The sequence below is a fragment of the Canis lupus genome, chromosome 2 (genome assembly GCF_048164855.1).
Source record: "Canis lupus baileyi chromosome 2, mCanLup2.hap1, whole genome shotgun sequence".
Taxonomy (NCBI): Eukaryota; Metazoa; Chordata; class Mammalia; order Carnivora; family Canidae; genus Canis; species Canis lupus.
In genome coordinates, this window is record NC_132839.1 from 63,384,379 (window position 1) to 63,407,480 (window position 23,102).

The following is a 23,102-nucleotide window of genomic DNA, read 5'->3' on the forward strand; positions in this document are numbered from 1 at the left end:
AGCTTGCCTATGTGCACCTGCGGGTGCAAGGACCTGGTGTCTTCCCTGCGAAAGCCCCACCTGCTAGGGCTTATGGATGGCACGTTCTGAGCCTGTGAGGCCGTATGCCCCTTTGAGGGTCTGGGAGAGCCACAAAGCTGCCCCCGCCCCCCATCTACACAAGCAACCATGGACTCACAGCTTCAAGAGCGATTTCTGTGAGGTCCTCAGGCTCCCAGACATGAAGGGCCCACAGGTGGTTCCTAGCAGCTGCCAGCTTGGGAGCACTTGCTTCCCTCGCCAACCGACAGGAAGGGTCATCCTTGCCCATGGGGCTGGGAGCTGCATTTGGGGCCTTCCTAGGGCCACCTCTCATCTGCCCCTCAACTTCCATTCTCATCTCCCAATGTGGGGGCGGGGACTGCAGCCTGAGAGGAGGGTACCCGCCCTATGGTGGCAGGACCAGCCTTCCCCCAGCCAGCTCTTGCCCGTGCCCCCACCTTGTAACCCTTCCCATGGCCCTGCTGTGGTTTGCAGCCTGATGCCTGTGCCCCCTCTGCCCCACTCGCTACGGTCCCTGGGATGCCGTGTCCTCCTCTGGCACAGCCTAGCTCTACGCCCATCTGTCCCCCACCCCACCCCTCTGAACGCTGGGTGGGAGCGCATCCTTGCTCTGATTGGTGTGGGGGCCCCAGGCAGGCTGTCCCTCTGCCAGGTCTCAGTTTTCCCTGCTGTAGGTTCCTGGGGATGGGGACAGCTGCGGGGCCATGAAATGATGCAGGTCCCATGCCCGGCAGCACTCAGGGCACCATCTCCTCTGTATGGGCTGGCCTCAGTGTCAACCAGCTCCACACACCCCTCTGGAGGGTGGGGAAATCCACTCTGCCTCCCAGGAAAGAGCTTCATCCCAGCTCAACTCAGGGTCAATGCTGATGGGGTTAGGCGTTGACTAGTGCAGGCATGCAACGAGTGGGGGGTCCCCATATCACCACAGCCCCATGTGGGGATTGCAGGGCCACCTCTCACCCAGGACCAGGGTCTGATGAGCACTCCTTGTCACCAGACATGGGGAACACATGAGGAGTGATGCATTTAGCCCACATAGGCCTGCAATCTGCACCCCCGCAGCCCAAGACAGGTGTGGGTGGGTTTATAGGCACAGAGGGACCCTCCTTACCTCCCAAGAGCCAGGAGTCCGCTCGGCTTAGCAGAGGGTCAGTGAGTTTTTGTGGAAGTGAGGTGTCTTTACTTCCTAGAAAGGTCAGTGGTTTCAGGGAGCGTGGTCAGCCCTGCGTGCCATATGCTCAGAGTGGCCCTAACGTGCCTTGGGGCGCTCCTGGGCACCCAGCTCCCGGTTCTGGGCTGGTAGGAGGGGACAGGAATCACAGCCCTGGGGCCCCTGCATGGAGCCCCCAGACCCAAGAGTCTTGGCTGACTTTCCCCTCCCTGTCTGTGTAAGGACCTGTCGACCATGGCTGCTCTGGGTGGGAGGGAGCATGTGGTGCGTCCTTGAGACACCTGCCCCAGAGTCTCAGGTGAGGGTGTTCCCTGAAGAGGAGCATTGGGGATGGGTGTCGGGGATGATGGGCACACTCCAGGCTGGCCACCACCACCCTTCTGCTTTCCTGTCCCACATCATGGGTGTTACTGGGGCCACACAGTCCTTAAGACTGGCTATTAGAGTGCCTGCCCTCTGCAGAGCTGCTGGAAGGAGCCCAGGCCCATCAGGCCTCCCCCAAACCAGCTCTGATGCCTGTCACCCCAGAGCCTCTCCTGACCCCATTCTCTGCCCGCAGTGCCTGGCTGCCGGCTCCATCATCATGAACCGTGAGCTGGAGAGCATGGCCATGCGGCCGCTGGCCAAGGAGCTGACCCGCAGCCTGGAGGATGTGCGGGGCACCCTCCGTGACCAGGCGCTGCGGGACCTCAACACCTACACAGAGAAGATGAGGGAGGCCCTGAGGCACTTCGACGTCCTGTTTGCCGAGTTTGAACTGAGGTGACTCTGAGGCCTTTGCTTTCTGAGTCTGGGGGAGGCACCCGCGCTGCTGCGCCCATCATGATGTTTCAAGCTGGACAGACCCTTGGAGGGAGGAGCCGGGGCTGGTTCAGGGTCATCAGTTGTGTAGCTAACGTGGACACACAAGGCGGGGTAGCCAGGGCCGGGCTGGGTGACCTTGCCAGGGTCTGGCCCACCCCCCTGCCTCTCTCTGATGCACCCCAGCGCTAAAGACCCGGGAGGTTCCTGCAAGTAGCTGTCACCCAGAGTGGATGTGCCACTGCCAGCCTCTGCCTGTGCTGCTGGAGGCTCTGCTGCTCCCCTCCTGCCTCGCCTCCTGCCTCTGACTACCTGCCTCACTTCCCGCTTCGCTTCCCACCTTGCTTCCTGCCTCTGACCTCCTGCCTTGCCTCCCACCAGTGCCTGGGCTCACTGTGTGGGGCTTGTGGGTCACAGGCTGCCTCCTCCACCCCATCCGTTCATCCACTCCCTGCACAAACACCCGAGCATCATCTCCCTTCACCTCCATGTGCTCAGATCCGAGACACGGCGGAACAAGGGAGGGGTAGCCGTGGCTCTTGGGCTGCAGGGACTTTCCAGCTCCCTAGAATGAGGGCCAGGGCACCTCCCCAGGTTAGGATCACATGGCACCCCTCCAGCACCCACCCACTGTGTGCTCCACTCATCCTCCCACCCCTGCCTGCTGCTGTCCTTAGCCCCCTCTCCAGCCAGCAGCCCTCAAACCCCTCTGCACAGGCTTTACTCACCTGCTCTGTCTTCGGAGGACACAGGCCGTGCCTGGGGGCCTCCTCTGAGGGATTTGGAGAGGCCCAGGGTGGGAGGGGGGGCAGGCATGCCACCTGTGCCCAGAGATGCGGAGATGCTCACAGGTGAGAAAAAGTGGGACCCAAAATCCATGTCCACAGTGGTCCCAGTTAGTACAAATTGTCCGTCGTGTAAGCCAAATGAGCGTTTATAGCAAGAAAAAAGCAGGGCTAGGGACTTAGAAACAGAGAAACATGTTCTCATCCAGACGGTAGGATGAGGTGTTGCTTGCTCACCCCCAGCTGGCCACCCCCACCCCGCGGTCTGCACTCACCTGCACGTGCATCCATTCCGTTGGTGCTCATGAGGGCGAGCGCCCAGGCAGGGACCTCACAGGCGGGCGGTGCCACATCCAGGACACGTGGGCTGGTGGGGCAGGGCTAGGGGTCTAGGAGGCACTGCACTGGGCCCGACCCTGGGAGGAGCTTGTCTTCAGGCCATGCTGTTGTGGTCATGTCTTCTGAAGCACACTTGGCCTTCATCTGAGATGCCGCTCTTGGGGAGGGGACACAGGGGCGACGGGGGTGGCACTCACCTCCCTGGCTGTGTCTGCAGCTACGTCTCGGCCATGGTGCCCGTGAAGTCCCCCAGGGAGTACTATGTGCAGCAGGAGGTCATCGTGCTCTTCTGCGAGACCGTGGAGAGGTGAGGCCACCCCTGACCTCCCCCGGGGCAGCTGCAGGCACGAGGATGCTTCCAGCCCCCTCCCCTCCCAAGTCTGCTTCCCCCCAGCAGGAGGCACACCTGCCACCTCCTGCCTGGGCCCCACCACCACCTTTCCTGGGCCCAGGGGTTCCTGCTGAGGTTCCCTGATAGAGCCAGAGTGGCCGCCATGGCAGCGCGGAGAGCTAGATGCCTCACCTCCCCTCCTACCTCACCTCCTCGCCTCTTTACCCTCCACACACCCCCACCTTCCTCACCTCCATGCCTTCCTCACCTCCATACCTTACCTCCTCACCTCCCCACCTTCTTCACCTCCCTCACCCTGCTCACCTTTCTCACCTTCCTCATCTCCTCACCCTCCTCACCTTCCTCACCTCCTCACCCTCCACACTTCTTAGCTTTTCCGTCTTCCTCACCCCTATATCTCCTCCCCACACCTCCCCACCCTCTTCACCTCCACACCTCCTCACCCCCTCATCCCCATCCTCCCTCCCCATCTCCTCATGTCCCCACCTCCACAGGCCAGGATGGAGCCCCTGCTGGCTTGGAGGTCCCCTGAACACGGTTTTGTGGAGCGAATCATCTATATTCTCTTGGACAGTCATTGAAGTCAGATTTTTGAGTGGACTTTGGGACTAAGATTTAGCCTAGAATGTGTCTCCTGTCTGACTAGAGCTGTGATATTAGGGAAGTCTTGAAGTCACCTAGCATCACTTCATAATTAAAAGCATATTATTCACTGTTCACATTGAATTCAACAGTTATTTACCGTTCACATATTGAAAGACATTTCAAGTTGCTAAAAAATAAGATGGCGGGAAACGCTTTTTACTTGGAACCATCGTGACGTGTTGCCAGCAGAGCCAGCTCATAGGTGCAGAGAGAGCATTTCCATTTGCCTGGAGTGAGAATGAGCCTAGGAGAGTACTGTGGGCTCCTCGGGGAGCATCACACCATCCGGAGCAGTGTTTCAGTTCCACGTTTACTCTTGCCACTTGAGCTGTTTTAGTTTCCTGGCTAAGCAGGCCCGTGGCTGGGCAAGCTCCCGTGTTTTGTTTGCTGGATACCGTGGCTGCCCCATGGCTCCCCCCTCAGCAGGCACAGCATCCCCCTGCCTGCATCTTTTGACCCATCTATGGGATCAGGCAGGTGGATGGATGGGGCAGAGTGGGCACCAGCTGCCGCCACTGCTGCATGGGCCTTCTGGAGCCGAGTGTGGCGCCTTTCCTAACAGCAGCCCTGAGCGTGTGTGAGGGCTGAGGGCAGCACCTGTCATCTTCCTAACTCTGCTCAGCACAGACACAGGTGTGGGCAGGCAGGCCTCACCCTTCTTGCTCTCTATCCCTCGGCCAGGGCCCTGGACTTCGGGTACCTGACCCAGGACATGATTGATGACTACGAGCCTGCCCTCATGTTCACCATCCCCAGGTTGGCCATCGTGTGGTGAGTGTTCCTCCTGCCCAGGACAGCTATTGGGCAGAAGCCTGGCAGGATCACGAAGTAAGACAGTGCTGGGCCCCTTCTGGGCATTGACAGCTGGCACTTACACCCCCAACAAGTGGCTGCTCAGCCACCCATGCAGTACCAAGCAGGCCTGCTGTCACCCCTCACCAGGTGTTCTGAGGGTGAGTGAGGGATCCCCCACCCTAAATAGTATGAGATGGCTGGACTCTCAACACCCAACTCACAGGTGAGATGGACAGTCACCTATGCTCACAGCCCAGGGAGGAGCACCCCGCATGCCATGGAGAGCCACAGGGGTGCACGCAGGAGCAGAGTGCCCAGCATGGGCTGTGGGAGCCCAGCATGGGCTGTATGTGACAATAGGGTGGGACACCCCTGGCTTCCATGAGCAGATGTGATGGGCTAACCTGAACCATTCACAGGAAGGTGGGGAGGTAAAATGAAAGTGAGCAGGTGAAGAGCAGGTGGGGTACAGCTGGTCTGCCTAGGGGAGCGCCTGAGCAGGAGCCTTTCCTGCTGGGTGGGGAGTGTGAGCCGCAAGAGCAGGGCAGCTCAGGCCAAGGCCTTTGGGATCTTGCCGGCTCAGAGATGCCGGCCAGTGCATGGGGCTAGGCCTTAAGTACACCAAGGCCGGAAGCGCTTGGTCACTTACTGAGCCCTTAGAGCTGCTTGGAGCCAAGGTCAGAGCCCAGGTGTTCTGGGCTCTGTCCACTGTTACTCAGCCACACCCTGACTCCCAGACACATCCCTTGCCTCTTGCCAGGTGAGGGGTTGGGGCAGTGGTCACAGGGGGAGGAGGGTGAATGGGCCACGGGGAGCCCAGGGGAGAGGCCTGTGGGCTGGCACCTGGGGAGGGGTCCCGTGGGCAGCTGGGGTACAGGTGTGGAGCTGTGCAGACAGGGGCCCCAGAGTCCTTGGGACAGATGCTGATTGTAGATGTGGTCATCAGTAAAGTGGCCTGGGAGAGTGTAGGTGGACACGGAGGCCAGGACCGGTCCAGGCATAGGACCTCCTTCTTGGGAAATGGGGGCACAGTGGTGGAAATGGTGGTACAACAGGAGGGGGCCAGCTTCTGGGCTGGAGGGGCTTCCCTCAGGTGCAAGGAGTGGGACAAGTTGTGTGCAGTGTGCAGAAGGTGAGTGGGGGCCAGCAGGGCAGACCCCACCATGGGTGGGCCAGAAGCACCTTCTGCTGCCCTGAGACCCTGGAGATCAAATGGCAAAGAGATGTGAGGTGCAGAGGCTCAGGGGAAGGAGAGCTGGGAAGATGGGCTGGGTGGGGATCTGTCCTTCCCTAGGACCTCAGGGAAGCTGGGCATGCCCTGTGGACTTCCCCAGGGCTGGGCATGAGGGCAGCCAGCACCCTGCACTCCTTTGCCTGACTGTGTCCCCAGGAGCCCCAGGCCTGGCACCTCTAGCCCATCCTTCGGTTGTCCTCTCCCCTGAGAGATGCGTCTTCTCCCCAGGCTGCCCTGTCAGGGAAAGCCGGAGTGCGCCCCATCATGCCAGATAGCCAATACTTTACGTTGCCTTAATTGCTAGAATCTGAGACTCTGCTTTTCACCTGAAGCTGAGGAGGCAGAAGACAGATGGCCCCTTGGGGTGGCCTGGCCCGAAGAGGCCCCTCAGGTGTTACATTGTTTGCTTTCTAGGCAGCCACTCTCTGTGGTCAGAGAAAATGCTGCTTCCAGCCAGGGCCTGCCTTCTCCCAGGCCTGCCTTCTCCTGGGGCCTCCCTTCTTCCAGGGCTTATTTTCTATGGCCTGGTGGGGGGGTTGGGAGCCCTTCCCAAGAGAGCAGGCTTTGTCCCCTTCCTCTGTGTCACACCTTCCCAGAAGTGCCAGGACCTTGGCCTACCCATGTTTCTCTTCTAAAACTCCCTGGCAAGTGCCTTGAAGCTCAGGACCCAGTGCCCCCACCATGTAGCTCCAGTGGGGGATATTGCTATGCTGGTGGGATTCCCAGGCTGGCTTTCCTTTGGAAACTCCTTATGTCACACACGGGGGCTGATGTGGGCACTCGCTGACTGGCCTGCTCTGATGGGCCACATGGACCCTCGAATGCTTGTCTGGCACCCAGGGATCCAGGCCCCATCCTGGATCTCGGGGACATACGGGACCTGCATTGTCTTAGACAGAACCTATTCTAGGCCTCATGGAGGTGTCAGACTGTCTGAGGCAGTTTTAAAATAAAACCCCTTTTAGATAAAAGTGAGACCCCAGAAAGCCTGAGCAGTGGTGTCCAGTTCTCACACACAAGGCTGCTGAGTGAGTTCAGCCTTTACCAGCCCACCCGTCAATGTTGGCCCAGACCCAGTGGCCACAGGACCATGCTCTTGGGCCTTTCTACTCTCACTGAGCAGCCTCCTGAGGCCACTTTTCCTGGACCAGTGCCACTGCGCCCTGTTTGCAGACCATAGCTGCCCTGTGGACATTTGAACTCTTGCTCTGTCTCTGTCCCCTGGGCCTGGGAGGAAGAATGAGGGTCCCATGGGCTGGGCCTTTGTCCCTGTGCTCCCCTCCTGGCAGCACCATGTGGGGTCCCATTGGGATCCCCCAGGACAGGAGGGAAAGCTCCAGAGTCACAGCCAAGGGAGGCAAGTTTCATAGTTGGACTGAAGGGAGGGCAGGTGCTCAGCTTGGCCCAGTCAGGAGGGTGGCCAGTGCCCACTTCATCACCTGTCAACCCTCCTCAGCCAGGCTGTGCATCTGGGACTCTGAGGTATGTCAGCTGTAACTGAAATTCTCCATCCTCCTGGAAGGATGGGTAGAGCAGTAAGGAGCTGCTCCAGATCCCCCCTGCTGGGTCACTTCCCTGGGTGCCTAAAGCCCCCTCCCCTTCCTCATTGTCCACAGCAGCCCCTCTGGGCCAGATGGGCAGCACCATAGCCACATAGAGTAGGGCCTGGGACTTGCTCTGTAACTATATTTGCCCAATGAACATGTGTCAAGCACCTGCTGTATACCTGGCGCTATGCTTGTCCCCAGGGATACCATGATGCCCACGGGGCAGGTGAACAGTGAGGAGAGACAAGCAGGTCTGTGGAGTGTTCTAGATGGTGATGAAGGGGAGAGGGCTTGGAGCAGAGACCCTCTAGAGGGGACAAGACCTGTAAGTGTGAGGGAGAAGTTCCCGGTCCTGGAGCAGAGCTGGGGTGGGAGCCTGGTGGGCTGTGGACTGCGGGCGGGCAGTATGTTTGAAGGAGGGGTGGCCACAGTTCTGGCTGGAGTGAGAAGGGGCTGTCCTGGGACTCCTGCGACAGTAAAGCCAACACTCTTGGAACAGCAGCCATCTAGGGTCACATCTGTGATGTGGGTTCCTGGGATGCCAGGTGACTCTCAAGGAGCACTGGGAACAGGAGAGCTGGGGGCAAAGCCTCTCCACTGCTGCATCCCCTTCCCCCCGCCTCCAGGAGCTCCGGCCCCTTCCCACCTGCCCTACTCTGCGCTCGCAGGAACAACACACCCGGAGGTAGCCTGGCATCTCTGGCCCTATCACAGGTGAGGAGATAAGCACTGAGCAGCCGGAGGGGGCACCACCCAGCCCTGCCCCTGGCCCTGCCCCATGGAGCTCTGTGGCCCTGGGGAGGCCTGCCTGGGGCCTGAGAGATTGGCAGGGATGGGGGAAAGCCGTATGGGCACCTGGAGGTTCAGGAGGAGGCCGGTCAGGCCCCGTGTTGTGTGTCCATGGCGCTGGCAAGGGGTTTGGCTTTACCCATAGCCAGCTCGGGTGCCAGCCCTAGACCCTGGGCCCCACAACCCACACTTGCCCGTAGCCCTGGGCCTGGCCCCTCCTGACTCAGCATCCTGTCCCTGCTGTGGGTGGGGATACTGGAGATGTGCATCCTGGGGGAAAATAAGTCTCCACAGGGTTCCCAATGTGATGGACTAGTTCCACTTTGGAGGATTTGTCTTAAAACAGCTGGTTTATGGGCAGCCCTGGTGGCCCAGCGGTTTGGCGCCACCTCTGGCCTGGGGTGTGATCCTGGAGTCCCACGTCGGGATGGAGTCCCGGGATGGAGTCCCACGTCGGGCTCCCTGCATGGAGCCTGCTTCTCTCCCTTTGCTTGTGTCTCTGCCTCTCTCTCTCAATTTGTCTCTCCTGAGTAAATAAATAAAAATAAATACAACAGCTGGTTTAAATGAATAAAGACATTGACAGAATTTCTAGGTGCAGTGCCCAGTGACCGACCCCACCGGGTAGACCTGGTTACCTGGGCCTGCCTGGGAGGCCCCATCACCACCCCCATGTCCACGTCCACTGCTAGTCCAGCACCGGGCTCTGCTCCAACCTCTGCAATGGCCCCCATCCCGACACTGTGAGTGGGCCCCTCTTCTGAAGCTGCATCCAGGCTGACCTGCCCAGAACCGAGACCCCATCCCCTGCTCCTGCTCTCCCTACAACTCCTTCCCACTCCTGCCCCCCACCTCCCCCAACAGAGCCAGCTCTGCTCCTCCCCCCCACTCCTTCCCTCTCCCCATCTCCCCTCCTTCCTCTTCCCTTCTTTCCCCCTCACTGCCCTTCCCCCCCTCCTCCTCCCCACCTCCCCCTAGCTCTAGGCTATGGCCATTCTGCCCCTCTCGTTTTCCCACCCATCCCACCCACATCCATCCTGCAGTCCTACCATCAGAATTTTCCAGAAGCTACTATCTCATGGGGGTCCCTGGCATCCGTGGTTTCCCTGGTCCACTCGCTTCCTCACCAGTGACACCCCTGCCCAGCCTCCCAGTCTCTGCACAACCTGCCTCATATGCAGCCCTTCCCCATGCAGGTACTCACCACCTCCAGCAAAGTCACATATTTACTTGAGATTGCTTATGTTTAAAATACATTATTTAGACATAGTGCACATACCACACAATTCACCCACTTAAAGTGTACAATTCAGTGGTTTTCAGTAAATTTACAGAGTTGTGCAACCATTCACCATTGATTTCAGAACATTTTCAATCACCCCAAATAAGATGCCCCTTCCCCCTTGCTGTTGCCTCCACCCCTACAATCCCACCTCTCCAGCACCAGGAAACCACAGGTCTGTTTCTGTGTCAGTAGATTTGCCTATTTGTGATATTTCATATAAATGGGGTTTGTGTTATTTTTGAGTCTCCCCACTAGCCTGAAAGCACTATGTGAGGAATGCTCGGCACCTTTGCTTCCTCAGAATCCTTGGTGGGTACCACAGCCTTGGCAGAATTTTGTTGTATTGATGCGACAGGGCATGATATGTGTTTACAATGATTTTTACTGAAGTTTATTTTTAATCATGAAAATTTGAGGGGATGGATATCCAGAATTAAGGGGTTGTTTATTTATTTATTTTTTTTTAAGATTTATTTATTTATTTATTCATGAGAGACACAGAGAGGCAGAGACACAGGCAGAGGGAGAAGCAGGCTTCATGCAGGGAGTCCGATATAGGACTTGATCTCAGGACTCCAGGATCAGGCCCTGGGCCGAAGGCAGGCACTAAACTGCTGAGCCACCCAGGCATTTAAGAACAATACTCCAGCCATTTAGGTACCATTGGTGAAAAATCCTGAAAGCCATGGAAAAACATTCCTAGTGTGTTCAGTACGAAAAATTGTACCAAACGATGTGTCTCTACTTAATAAAATTTCTTAACATGATAGTTATAACTTTTGTAAACAGAATCAAAGCAATCAAAGTGTGGTAAATATACAAAACACAAAACTTACCACTTTAACTGTATTTAAATGTACATCAGTGGCATTAAGCACATTCACATTGTTGTGCCACCATCACCACCATCTCCAGAACTTCTCCTTCTTCCCAAACTGAACTCTGTTTCCATGAAACACTAACTCACTGCTGCCTTCCCCAGCCCCTGGTTCCCTCTCATCTACTTTTTCTCCATGAGAGTGACTCCTCTGGGGACTTCATATAAATTGAATCGTAAATATTTGTCCTTTTGTGCCTGGGTTATTTCATGAAGCATAATGTTTTCATGGTTCATCCACATGGCTTGTAGGAACTTCACTCCTTTCAAGACTGAATAATATTCCATCATATGTAATTAAATATTATTTTATTTTATTTTTTTTTTAAATATTATTTTAAAGATGAGATTTTTACTAACATCCAAAAGAAAAAAAGTACCTAGGAGTAAATTTAACCAAGGAAGTGGAAAACATGTACATTGAAAACTACAGAACATTCCCGAAAACAAAGACTCAATTAAATGAAAAGATAGCCCATGTTCATGTACTGGAATACTTACTGTAGTTAAGATGGTGCTCCTCTCCAAAGTTGTATATAGATCCAATACATTTCCTATAAAAACTACCTTGGCCTTTTTTTGCATAAATGGAAAAGTTCCTGAAGTTCGCATGGAACCACAATGGGTCTTGAATAGCCCAAACAATATTGAAAAAGAAAAACAAAGTTGGAGGACTCATATGTCTTGATTTCAGAACTTACTACAGAGTTATGATAATCAAAAGTGTGGTACTGTCATAAGGATAGACCACCAATGGAATAAAATCAAGACAACAGAAATAAACCAAATATCTATAGCTAACTGTTTTTTCACAAGGGGCTATGACCATTCAATGAGGAAGTTAGTCTCTTCAACAAATAATGCTGGGACAACTGGATAGCCATATAGAAGAACAAAGTTGAACTCTGTAATGATTAATTTTATGTGTCTACTTGCCTAGGCCACAGGACCCAGATACTTGGTCAAACACCAGTTTGGGTGTTGCTCTAAGCTATTTTAAAGAGGAGATCAGCATTTAAATCAGAGGATCTTGAGTAATGTAGCTTACCCTTCATAATATGGGTGGGCCTTATTCAATCAATTGAAGGCCTTAAGAGATAACAAAGTTCCCCAAGTGAGAGGGAATTCTACCTCCAGACTGTCTTCAGAGTCAAGCTACAGCATCAGCTCTTCCCGGAGTCTCTCTGTCTCTAGCCTGCCCTCCCACTCTATAGATTTTGGACATGGCCGCCACCTACAGTCGTGTGAACCAGTTCCTTAAGATAACTCTCTCCAAAAACAAAGCAATACCTAACCAACCAACCAAACAAGACTCTCCCCATTTTCCTACACACACACACTCATACACACACACACACACACACACACACACACACACTGTCTCTCTGTCTCTCTGTCTCTCTCTTTCTCTCTCTCTATTGGTTCTGTTTCTCCAGAGAATTCTAACTAATACAAGAGGTAAATCTTCACACTTCCTGGCTTGGCAGTGGATTCCTAGATTTGACATAAAAGGCTTGAGTGACAAGTGAAAAAAATAGGTAAATTGAACTTCATCAAAATTAAAAACTTTTGTGCATCAAAGGACACTATGGAGACAGTGAAAAGGTGAGCTGGAGAATGGGAGTGGGAGGCTCAGCAGTGCCTACCTGAGCCAGTCCCCCCGCATGTGCCCAGCAGGCCCCTGCTCCCTCCACCTCTGCCAGGCTCAACCCTGGCTGCCTTGCCCCTCCTCAGCAGTGGCACAAGCAGGGGCCTGCATGCCAGGAGCCCTCTTATCATGGGTTTGTTTCTGAGGCTCCAGACCAGCCAGGGTCAGCCCCTAGGCACTGACAGGGCAGCCAAGGTCCTCCCTGGGACCCTGGGGATGGGGGCCGGGGTCCCTCCCTGCCCCCTTCCCTGCTTTCTGAAACTAGATTGCCAGAAAGCCTGGCCAGGGATTCCCCAAACCTGCCCCTTTCTGCCCATTTTCACTGCCTTTGTGCCAAGACCACTGATTCACCTGTGAAGCTGTCTTGGGAAATTTTCCCCCCAAATTGTTAATTGCACCAGAACTGTCAGCTCATGTCAGACACATAGAATAGACTAGAAGGAGTGGAAGGTTGACTGGTGCATCCTCTGCCCTCTGCCCCTGTCCCCATGCTCAGGACACAGCTGCTCCTGTAGCACAGCCCAGGTTTCTCCTGTAACTTTTGAATCTCTCTTTTTGCACATGGAACCTAATTTTTTAAGGGAAAACAGTCCATTCAGCTTTAATAGTTTTTCTTACTGCGGTGGGCACGTTCCTGAGCTAGTGAGGACTCCGTGTTGGATGGCGATGATCCGACCCCACTGCAGAGATGAGATTCTATTTGCAGAGAGAGACATGCAGGCAGTTTTCCATTGATGCAGACAAATCCATGAGCCCCTCCCCTGTGCTCTGATGAGTAGCAAGGAGCAGGCTCTGTATTTGTGGCTGTTCAGTGTGCCAAGGCCTGAGCTGTCAGGTGCCCGCAGCCCCGGGGAGAGGCACCCACAGAAGGGTCCTCCAGAGATGATGGGCCTGCTCAAGGAGGAGCAGGTCTGGACAAGGACAATGGGGCATTGGCGGAGCTGGGCAGCACCGTACAGTGTGCATCGAGACCATCACAGGGAAGGAATGCGGTACTGCCTGTGGAATTGGCACCCCCCTGGATGGGTATCTGAGCAGAGGCTGGTCCGGGGAGAGAGGGTCTGTCCTGCCAGGGGTGACAATGACAGAGCATGAGCCAAACCTCTGGGAGGAAAAGGGGGCTTGGGGACAGCCATGGCAAAGGTGTGAGGAGCCACGAGGCCACGGATCTCACTGTGGGGTGCCTTCCAGGGTTACAGATGGGTGGGGCAGGAGCAGCTGGGTTGTGGGTCCCTGAGGCAGGAGAGACTATGGTCAGTGAGTTGGAAGGGCTCATTCGGAGTAGCTCCTGGGCTTCAGAGTGTGGATGGGGATGAGCAAGGTCAGGGTCCAGGAGTCGCAGGGGAGGCTGGGAGGGCAGCCTGGAGGCCACGCTTGTGAGAAGTCCCACCTGTTTGTGCCAAGGGCCCCTTAGATGCCCATCCAGCCCTCCTGGGATCCCACCAGGCCCGGCCTTGGAGGCTCAGCACCTGTGAGCTCTGGCCCAGGGCTGTGGGTGGGTGGCAGGGCTGCCCACTATCACTTCCAACTTCTGTGTCACGTTTGCAGTTGATGCTGTAGCTCTAATTCTCAGAAGCCTCTGCATTTGTATTAAATTTAAACACACATCCAGAGTTCCTATTTTCAAGGAGGTAGCTTTAGTAACAAATCTTGATGCTGATTTATCTGATTGCAGCAGTGATGTGAACAGTATATTTTTATGGTTATTTTATGATCCCTCAAATGAACAGCTAATGAGCTTCCAAAGATGATAAAGTCTGAGTAATTTTCAGTGCTTTTCCCCCTAAACTTTTTAAGATTCAATCACAAGAGGTGAAGTCTGTGTTGTCTGAGTCCCTGGTTGTGGTCTGGGCCTCCCAGTGGCTGTGGTGCCTCATGCCATCCTGGCTTTTTTCTTAAATGCAGTGGCCTCGTGGTCTATGCGGACGGACCTCTCAACTTGGACCGCAAGGCAGAAGACATGTCTGAGCTATTCCGGCCGTTCCACACGCTGCTGCGGAAGATAAGGTCGGGGAGGGATGGTGGGAGAGAGGGGTGCTGAGTCCCTGTTTGCCCCCCTCCCCACGCTCCTTTCTGTGAGGGCAGCGGGACTCTGCCCGAGTCTTTGTCTTTAGTTATTGGTTCATCATGTCTAGAGCCCCAGTGTACAGCCCCACACCCTTGTCCCCCAGGGAACCAAGCTCTTTGTCCTTGACCTGGGACTCCATGACCTTGGGTGTGAACCATCAGTAACATGACAGAAGCCACCGTGGCTGAGGGCTTGGCACTGGACCCTGCAAGACGGAGAGACTGGGAAATGGAAGAGGCTGGTCCCCTGGGGGCCACACAGCCTGCAGGGGAGGGTTGTTCCCCACCTCCTGGGGCCTGTCTACCCTGGCCAGGGATTGGTGCTTGCTCAGGGGTGTCTGTGTGTCCTTCCACCAGCGTGGGGAGGAAGGGCCCAGCTCTCCTGAGCACCAGTACCCTTCCCATGCTGTGGCTTGTCCTGGCTGCCCTGTGGTCCCAGCAACAGGTGCAGGAGGCATTGATATCCTTGGCACCCTCACGTGCTGTCATGTGGGCTTGGTGGTGCCTGGTGTGGGTGACCTCTAGGGCTTCTCCATAGCCTTCAGTGGCACCAGACCTAAAGCCAGCCCCCTCCCTCTGGGCCCTCCCCACAGACCCTCATTTCACACTGGAGTAGAACCCTCCCTGGGGTGGCCCCTCTGAGCTGACAGCGCCCAGCTGTGGCCTCCTGGAGGGATGGTATGGCAGTGTTGTGGGCCCTGGGTCTCTGGAAGCTCCCCTTCCTGCCTTCAGTGGAGCTGACAACCCGTGTACTCCTGCATGGACTTCCTGGGTCCGGCAGGACTGCCCAGCCCAGGGCAGCCTGTGGCCAACTTTCCCTTACTGGTGCCAGTTCTTGCAGACAGCTGGCAACTACCCTGCTCCAAGCTACCTTGGCCCCACAAGGAGCCCAAAGTGCTATGAATCCAGACAGTGGAGAGTGGCCCAGCAGGTTGGTCCTCAGAGAGTCACTGGCCCTGGGGGTGGGTGAGGCACAAACTGGGTCCTGTGATGGGTGCTCAGTCCAAACCCTGGCTCATCCGAGAGATGGCTGCTGCTACTTCCCTCACACCCAAGCTGGGTGTGAGCGTTCTGGGAAGACCATGACTCTGAACCCAGAGGCCATCGCTGCCACCTCCCTGTCCATCTGATGATGATTGAGGAGAGATGGTGAACAGGAAGGGAAGAGTAGGGTGCTGGACGCAGATGGGGTGCCCTGTGGGGGAAGGGCCAATGGAGGGGGCAGCACCAGGTGCTGGGATCGGGCAGGGGGGCCAGTCCAGAGCATCAGAGACATATGTGACATGCTCAGAATTCTAATGTACATGATTGGAATCAGAAGGAAGGAAGGGGGGGTGCCTGGCTGGCTCAGTCAGGAGCATACAACTCTTGATCTTGGGGTTGTGAGTTTGAGCCCCACCCTGGGTGTAGAGATCACTTAAAAAAATAAAATCTTAAAAAAAAAAAAAAAGGAATGGAGAAAATAAGCAGTAACAATATTCAAAGAAAAAAATGGCCAAGAATTTTCCAAAACTGAAGAGAAATCTTTTCCCCAAGACCTAGGAGGCTCAAGAAAGATACAAGGAAGATAAATACAGAGCACACTTAGGTATACCATAGTAAAATTGCTGAGAACAAAGACAAAAATCTCAAACATAGCCAGAGAAAGAGGACATATTTCTGGGAAAAGAACTAAGATTGAGAGCTGTCTCTTAACAAACAACGGGAGCCCAGAGGCAATGAAGTGATGAATATTTCACATGTTGGAAGAAAACACCCAGCAGAGACATCTGTTCACGATGAAGGCAAAATAGTGAGTTACTGAAAAGCAGAGAGCTACAGGGATTGAACAGTAGCCTGCCCACGGAGAAGAGCTAATTGGAGTTCTGCAGGCAAAGGAAAGCTCTCAGATACAAATGTGGAAATGCTTTATGGGGGTGGATGTGAATAAGTGCGCTCTCTATGGCACAATCATCGTCACGTCTTGTGGAGGTCAGGTTGCACACAGCACTGTTAACACTTGAAAATAATATCAACATTTCATTACATTAACTTTTTAAAAGAGAAAAACTGAATCATTTTGAAATTGTGGACTAAGAATTTGAAAAATTCAATACCTATTTTATGACAAAAACATGTCTTAGCAAGTGAGAAATAAGTGAGGATTTCCTTAATCTGTTGAGAGAGAGAGAGAGAGGCTCACATACACATGAAGTTGAATTCTTCTGTAACACTGTAGCCACAAAAATTAACTCAAAGTGGATCCAGAACATAAACGTAAGACCCGACAAAATAAAGCTCTTGGAAGACTATAATGGACAAGTTCTCTATCACATCGCATTTTGGGAATGATTTCTTGGGCAGAACACCAAAGATACAAGCGACAAAAGAAAAAATAGACAAATTGGATTTGAACATTTTTAAATTTTGGACATCATGAGACACTCTCAACAGAGTAAAGAGGCAGCCCACACATTGGGGAAAGTATTCTCACATATTGTATCTACTAAGGGATCGATACCCAGAATCTAGAGAGAACTCCTAAAACTCACCGAGAAAAACCAAACATCCTGATTCAAAAGGGCAAAGGGGAAAGAAAAAAAAAAAAAAGGCAAAGGATTTGAAAAGACATTTCTCCAAAGAAGGTTTATGAATGGTCAACAAGCACATGAAAAGATGCTCAGCATCATTAACAGTCAGAGACACACAGATCAAAACCACAGTGAAATTCTACCTCCCACCCAGTAGAGTGGCTGCCCTCAAAACAGACAGACAACAAATAATGTGTGTTGGCAAGAATGTAGAGAAATTAGAATCCTGCACGCTGTTGGTGGGGGTGCAAAATTGTATGGAAATCCCTCAAAAAATGAAAACTAGAATTGTCATATGATCCAGCAATTCCACGTCTGGGTGTAGTCCCAAAAGAACTTAAAGTAGTGTCCCAAAGAGATGCTTATATAGCTGTGTTCTGAGAAGCATTATTCACACTAGCTAAGACATGGAAGCAACCCAAGTGTCCACTGATGGATGAGTGGATAAGCAAAATGTGGTCCATCCCACAGTGGAATGTTATTCAGCCTTAAAAAGGAAGGAACTCCTGACACCACATGGATGAACCTTGAGGACATAGTTGGTGAAATAAGCGAGCCACAACAAGACAAACCATGTATGATTCCAATTATATGAGAGGCTAGACTAGTCAAAATCATGGAGACAGAGTAGGTGGTGGGTGTCAGAGATGAGAGGAGGAGAGACTGCAGTCAGTGATTCACGGGGACAGAGTTTCCATTTGACAAGATGAATGCGTTCTAGGGGTGGATGGTGTGATAATTGCACTCCGATGTATTCAATGATACTGAATTGTCACTTAAAAATGGTTACCATGGTAAATTTCACGTCATAGATATTTTATCACAATAAGAAATTTACATAGCGCCTACAATAATGTCAGTAAATATCAGCTGTTTAAGTATAAATCTCAAGTTGTCTAAGGCCTCCATTCAAAGTCATGAAATGCCACTGACATAAAATGTTAAAGACGTAAACAGAGCTATTCCATATTCAAGGAGTGGAAAACTTCGTGTTGTGAAGATGTCAGCTATTCTCAAATCAATCTATGAATTCAGTGCAGTCTCAATCAGAATCTCAAGAAGTTTTTGTTTCTTCTTTTTTGGTAGAAATTGACAAACTAATTCTTAAATTCATGTAGAAATGCAAGGGACTAGGGCACCTGCGTGGCTCAGTTGGTCTGCTTTTGACTCAGGTCCTGATCTCGGGGACCTGGGGTTGGGCTCCCTGATCTGCGGGGAACCTGCTTCTCCCTCTCCCTCTGCCCTTCACCTCACTCATGCTCTCTCCCTCTCTCTCTCAAATAAATAAATAAAATATTTTAAAAAAGAAAGAAATACAAGAGCAGTGGGGAATGGTTGTTGTTTTCCAGCAAATGGGCTGAGTTAGCAAATATCCATGTGAGGAGAAATGTGTCTGAATCTGTACAATAATCATACACAAGAATCAACTCCAGAGAGATTGCCGATACACACGCAGGAAGTAAAAACAATCAAGAAAACAGCAGGAACATCTTTGCGACCCTGGAGTAGGCAGATTGCCTAAACAGGACAGAAAAGCACTACACCCGGAGGAAAATGTGATTTATTAAACTTCGTTGAAATTAAAACTTCACTTTTTCAGAAGGTGCCATCAAGAGAGTGAAGTAGAAAGCCCCAGAGTTGGAGAATATACCCAACAAAGAACGCAAATCCCAAACATAAAGAAATGTCAATTAGTAAGAACAAGGGAGATAACCCAACAAAAAATGGGCAGAACTGAAAAGGTTCTCAGACAGGGCACATCCGAAGGCTGCCCCACAGAAATGCACAAGTATGTTCCCCAGGTGCACCCTCTCCGTGCGCACCCTGCAAAAAGGAGCAGGTGCATTCCCCAGGGAGGTGCTCCAAGAATGTGGATGGGGACAGCCAGAGCCCAACAGGTGAGGAACAGATTCTAACCATGAGACCAGACCATCGACAACACCGAACCTCACCTAGTAGGGTTGCCAGATCCAGTAAGACAGAACCAGCAGAACTGTCTATTGAATTTGAATTTCAGATAAACAGTGAACACTTTGTGCAAGAATGTCCCACATGCTACCCATTTGGGACATTCTTATCTTAGAAAATATTCATATGCTTAAGAAGTATTTGTTGTTTATCTGAAACTCAAATTTAACTGGGCATCCTGCTTTTCCTCTGGTGGCTCTATACAAACATGATATTGCAAACAAAGCCTGCCTCTAGACAGTGTAGACAGCACATTTCCATTTATGCAGGAATGAAAACAGGCAAGACCACCTCAGTCTTTAGAAGACAGGGTGGCGCTGATGGCAGGGGGTGACTGGAAGGGCATGTGAGGGCCTGAGAGCCTGGTTCACAGTCCACCGTTCCATCTGGGTGCTGTCCATATGGGCGTGCTCAGTTTATGAAGAGTCACAAACTGCATTTCTTGGAAATATATTTTTCTGTGTGTTTCCATGACTGCACAAGAATCTCTAACCTGGACTCAGACCTGCACTGGCACTGCACCTTGAAAGGCTCATAGACTTGCTCTGGACTCATCCCAGGTGTCAACAGGTTAACTTCCTTCAGATTCTGATTTGGCGCCCCTTCTACCAGGAAGCCTTCCCAGACTAAGCCAGGTGGGCTGCTGTGCCCTGCTGCTGGTACACATTTTCCTTTGTTGTAGTTGTAATGCAGTTGTCACTGACAGAAATAGTGTTTATTACCAGCCTCTTCCAACCTAGCCCTCAAAGGCACCTGGTGCCTGCACTGTGCCTGCACGTCTCCCTGCCCCGCACAGAGAGGGCAGGGCACTCAAGAACGTGCTGAGTGAAAGCCTATATGTGAACCAACATTTTGTTTTCACTAAAAGTTTTTCTTAACGTGATGATCACATCCCTAAGCACCGAGGTCTTCTTGTTTTCCTCAGGAGTTTGCAGAGTCTCACTTTTAAAAAAGAAACCATCCCAGGCAGGCAGTCATCCATCTCCAAGTGTCATTGAAAGGGTCAGACACCTTGTTGCTTCTGTGCCGGTGCAGATGTTAAGGACACTGTGTCTGTCCATTCTTGGCCAGGGGACTGGTGTGACCTTTGGAACGCTCACCTATGGTTTTTGTCTTGACCCTTGTAGGGACTTGCTGCAGACCCTGACCGAGGATGAGCTTCACACACTGGAAAGGAACCTCTGCATTTCCCAAGACGTGGAGTTCCCTATCCGGGCAGACGCCCAGGTGCCCCCCACCCTGGCACCCGCCTTTCCCTCACCCCTTCCCCCTGAGGAGCTGCTCTCAGCCAAGGCCAAAAACCCAGATGCGGAGCTGGCCTGCTCCATGCAGTATGATGACCAGGAGCTGGAGCAGCTCAACCGCATGGTGCACAGGGCCGGGGACGAGATGTCATCCCTCTTGTCCCCTCCCAGTGCCTGCCAGTCCCCTGCACACAGGCCAGGGGTGGAGGGCAGCCCCCACAGGGAGGCATCCCCAGGCAGCGCTCGGCTACGGCCCAGCAGCGATGAGGAGGAAGGAAGGGTGTTCTTCATGGATGATGTGGAGGGAGCTGCAGAGGTCCTGGGCAGCCCATCTGGGTGGACAGGCAGTGCCAGTGCTGACCCCCAGGAGAGAGGGCAGGACAGGGGGCGTGGAGAGGCGGATGTCAGCCAGCCCTCTGAGGCTGAGGAAGGGGACCTGAGCAATAACAATGACGTCTCGCATGATAAGATGTGGGCGCTGGGCCCCAACTCCTGCAGCTGCCTGGACTCTCAGCCACACCTGGATGGCTGGGAGGCGGGCATGGACGCCGCAGAGACAGCCGAAATGATCGCCCACCGGACAGGGGGCATGAAGCTCTCGGCCACCGTCATCTTCAATCCCAAGTCAGCCCCCACTGTGGCCTCTACCATCGCTGCCTCGGACACCCCCGGAGACAGCGTCACCCCGCTGGAGCCCACGGCCGAGGGGACAGACAGTGGCTCCCACAAACTCAGCACTGCAGCCACCAGCTGCCTCCTTAACTCCTGTGTGTGCTGCGGGGGCGGCAGGGAGGACGCTGCCGCCCAGAGCCTGCAGGACAAATGTGGCCCCGGAAGCGTCATCAGCGCCTCTTATGTCAGCTCCACCAAGGCCAGTGCCAAGGGCCTGGCCAAGGGACAGGAGGAGGCGCGGCCTGTGCTGGAGGTGCTACCCTCCGAGGACACCCCTACCTCCGACAAGTGCCTGACACACACCTCGAGTGCACAGGTGAACACAGCAGACAAGTCACCTGCAGCAGGCAGTGGCACAAATCCGGCTGGACAGCAGGACAGGGCGGAGCCCCCAAAGGCCAGGGTGGAGAGTCAGCAGGGAGAGGCAGCCGAGGAGGAGCCTCAGTGCCTGTCAGGCTCTAGGTAAGCACCACTCTGGCCCGGATTCCTCTCTGTCCATCCAGGCTCATTCCCTAGATGTTGGCGTGTCCCTCAGCCTCCCAGGTATGTGAAGGGAAGTGGCCCGTGTGGGACACAGGCGCTGAAGGGGTTTAAGCAGCATATATCAGGCTCAGCCCAGAGAAGTGTCCCCCAACACACCCTGACCACTCTGTTTCTTTTCTTTTCTTTTTTTTTTTTACCACTCTGTTTCTGACGCTATGGGCTCTGTGCAGGTGATATGAACCCAGCGCCAAGCCCTCAGCTCACCCCCTTTCACCACCGTGGCCCATCCTGGCCCCAGGTGCTCCATGTCTGTCTGGGTCATGGGTTGGGGGCTGGGAATGGGCAGTGGTCACCTCTGAGCATGCTCTCCACCTTGCTCACTGTTGTGGTCCTGGCCCAGCCCCTACCTGACTAGGTGGCTGCTCAGCTCACATGGCGTTGCTGTTAGCTGTGCAGATGCTTAGCAGTGGGCGTGGAGCCCCCAGGGCCATGGCGGGATCCTGAGGCCACCTTAGGACCGCCCTGGGTATATTCTCCGGCAGTACCCCCAGGGCCCTATTCTCCTCAATCCTCCCCTCCCCTCCCTAGGGGTGCTTTTGTGCTCCCCTCTGCAGGCAGGGGGCCAGGAAGGGCCAGGTGGGGGTCTGCAGGACTCGGCACCCGCACATCTCTTCTAATTTGGGGCATCTCTCCCTTCCCTTGCTCCCTATGCCCTGGACCTATCCTGAGCGACGCAGGGTCAGTGAGCATTGCCCCCACACCTGCCCTGTGCCTGCTGCGGCCTCGGCATTGGGAAAGGGAGTGTGGGCTCACATAGGACTGTTGTCTGGTCACCACCCCTGGTCTTCTCACCAAGGCCCTGCCTGCTGGAGCTCTCACCTGGCTTTGGCAGTATGGCAGAGGTGAAAGGACGGGGAGGAGGGTTCAGGCTGGAGGCTGGACAAAGCTCCCGTGGCCACAGCCCTCGGATGGTGTGTGACAGGAGCTGGCCGGACCCCACGGGTGCCAGGGCCTCTGTTCCATGTGCCAGATGGAGCTCCTTGTGGGGTCTGCAGTCCCTCCCCATCCCCTCCCTGAGCCCCAGGGGACCACTAGTTTGCTGTCTCCATGGGTTTACCTCTTCTGGACACTGGCTCAGACACACAGGATCACATCATATGTGAGCTTTTGTGTGTGTATCCTTTCACTGAGCATGATGCTTTCAAGGCTTGTCAGTGTTGGAGCAAACCTCAGTGCTTCTTTCCTTTTTATGGCTGAGTCATATTCCGTGGGACAGACAGAACACATTTTGTTTATGCATTCACCTGTCAGTGGGAGTGTGTTGTTTTGCTGCTGTGCAGAAGTGTACATGCTTTTGTGTGGTGTGGGGTTTTATTTCCTCTGGGTGTATGTGCAGGAGTAGACTTGGTGGATTGTACGCTGACTCTGCAACTGTTTGAGGAGCCATGGCCTGTTTTCCGAAGTGGCTACAGTGGCGCCCCTACCAGTCACACGTGAGGCTCCACTGTCCCCACGTCCTTGCCAGTGCTCATTAGTGCCCAAGAGTCTGTTAAATGGGTCTTTTGTCCTTGGGGTGTGCATGCAGTCATGGACTGCTTTTGACTCACTCGAGACCTTCCTCTCTTTGAGGCTGTGCCCTTGGTACAGCAGGGCATTTTACTCCGTTTAGTGTGAGATGTATAGAGATTGCCATTTATACTTATTTTAATTTTATAATTATTTCAAATATTTGCATGGTTCCCAGTCAAATCTATAAAGTAAGGTATATCCAAGGGCGCCCCAGAG

The 23,102-nt window shown here is 53.6% G+C and overlaps 1 protein-coding gene across 14 annotated transcripts in view; it reads left to right on the forward strand.

Moving 5' to 3' along the window:
* Positions 1–23,102, forward strand: part of ZFYVE28 (zinc finger FYVE-type containing 28) — a 159,638-nt gene that overhangs the window by 110,956 nt on the left and 25,580 nt on the right. For 6 of the 14 annotated variants that reach the window (XR_012019927.1, XM_072804075.1, XM_072804058.1 and 3 more), the window contains 5 exons: positions 1,776–1,978; positions 3,359–3,448; positions 4,820–4,909; positions 14,219–14,320; positions 20,046–21,296. Coding sequence is in view for 13 of the 14 variants with exons in the window: in XM_072804075.1 (XP_072660176.1) it covers positions 1,776–1,978; positions 3,359–3,448; positions 4,820–4,909; positions 14,219–14,320; positions 20,046–21,296 (1,736 nt within the window). In the remaining variant the exon portion in view is untranslated. Of the gene's footprint in view, positions 1–1,775; positions 1,979–3,358; positions 3,449–4,819; positions 4,910–8,340; positions 8,429–8,849; positions 9,092–14,218; positions 14,321–20,045; positions 21,297–23,102 lie in introns of those variants that run through there. The other 8 variants (XM_072804114.1, XM_072804123.1, XM_072804103.1 and 5 more) reach the window with 8 other exon arrangements.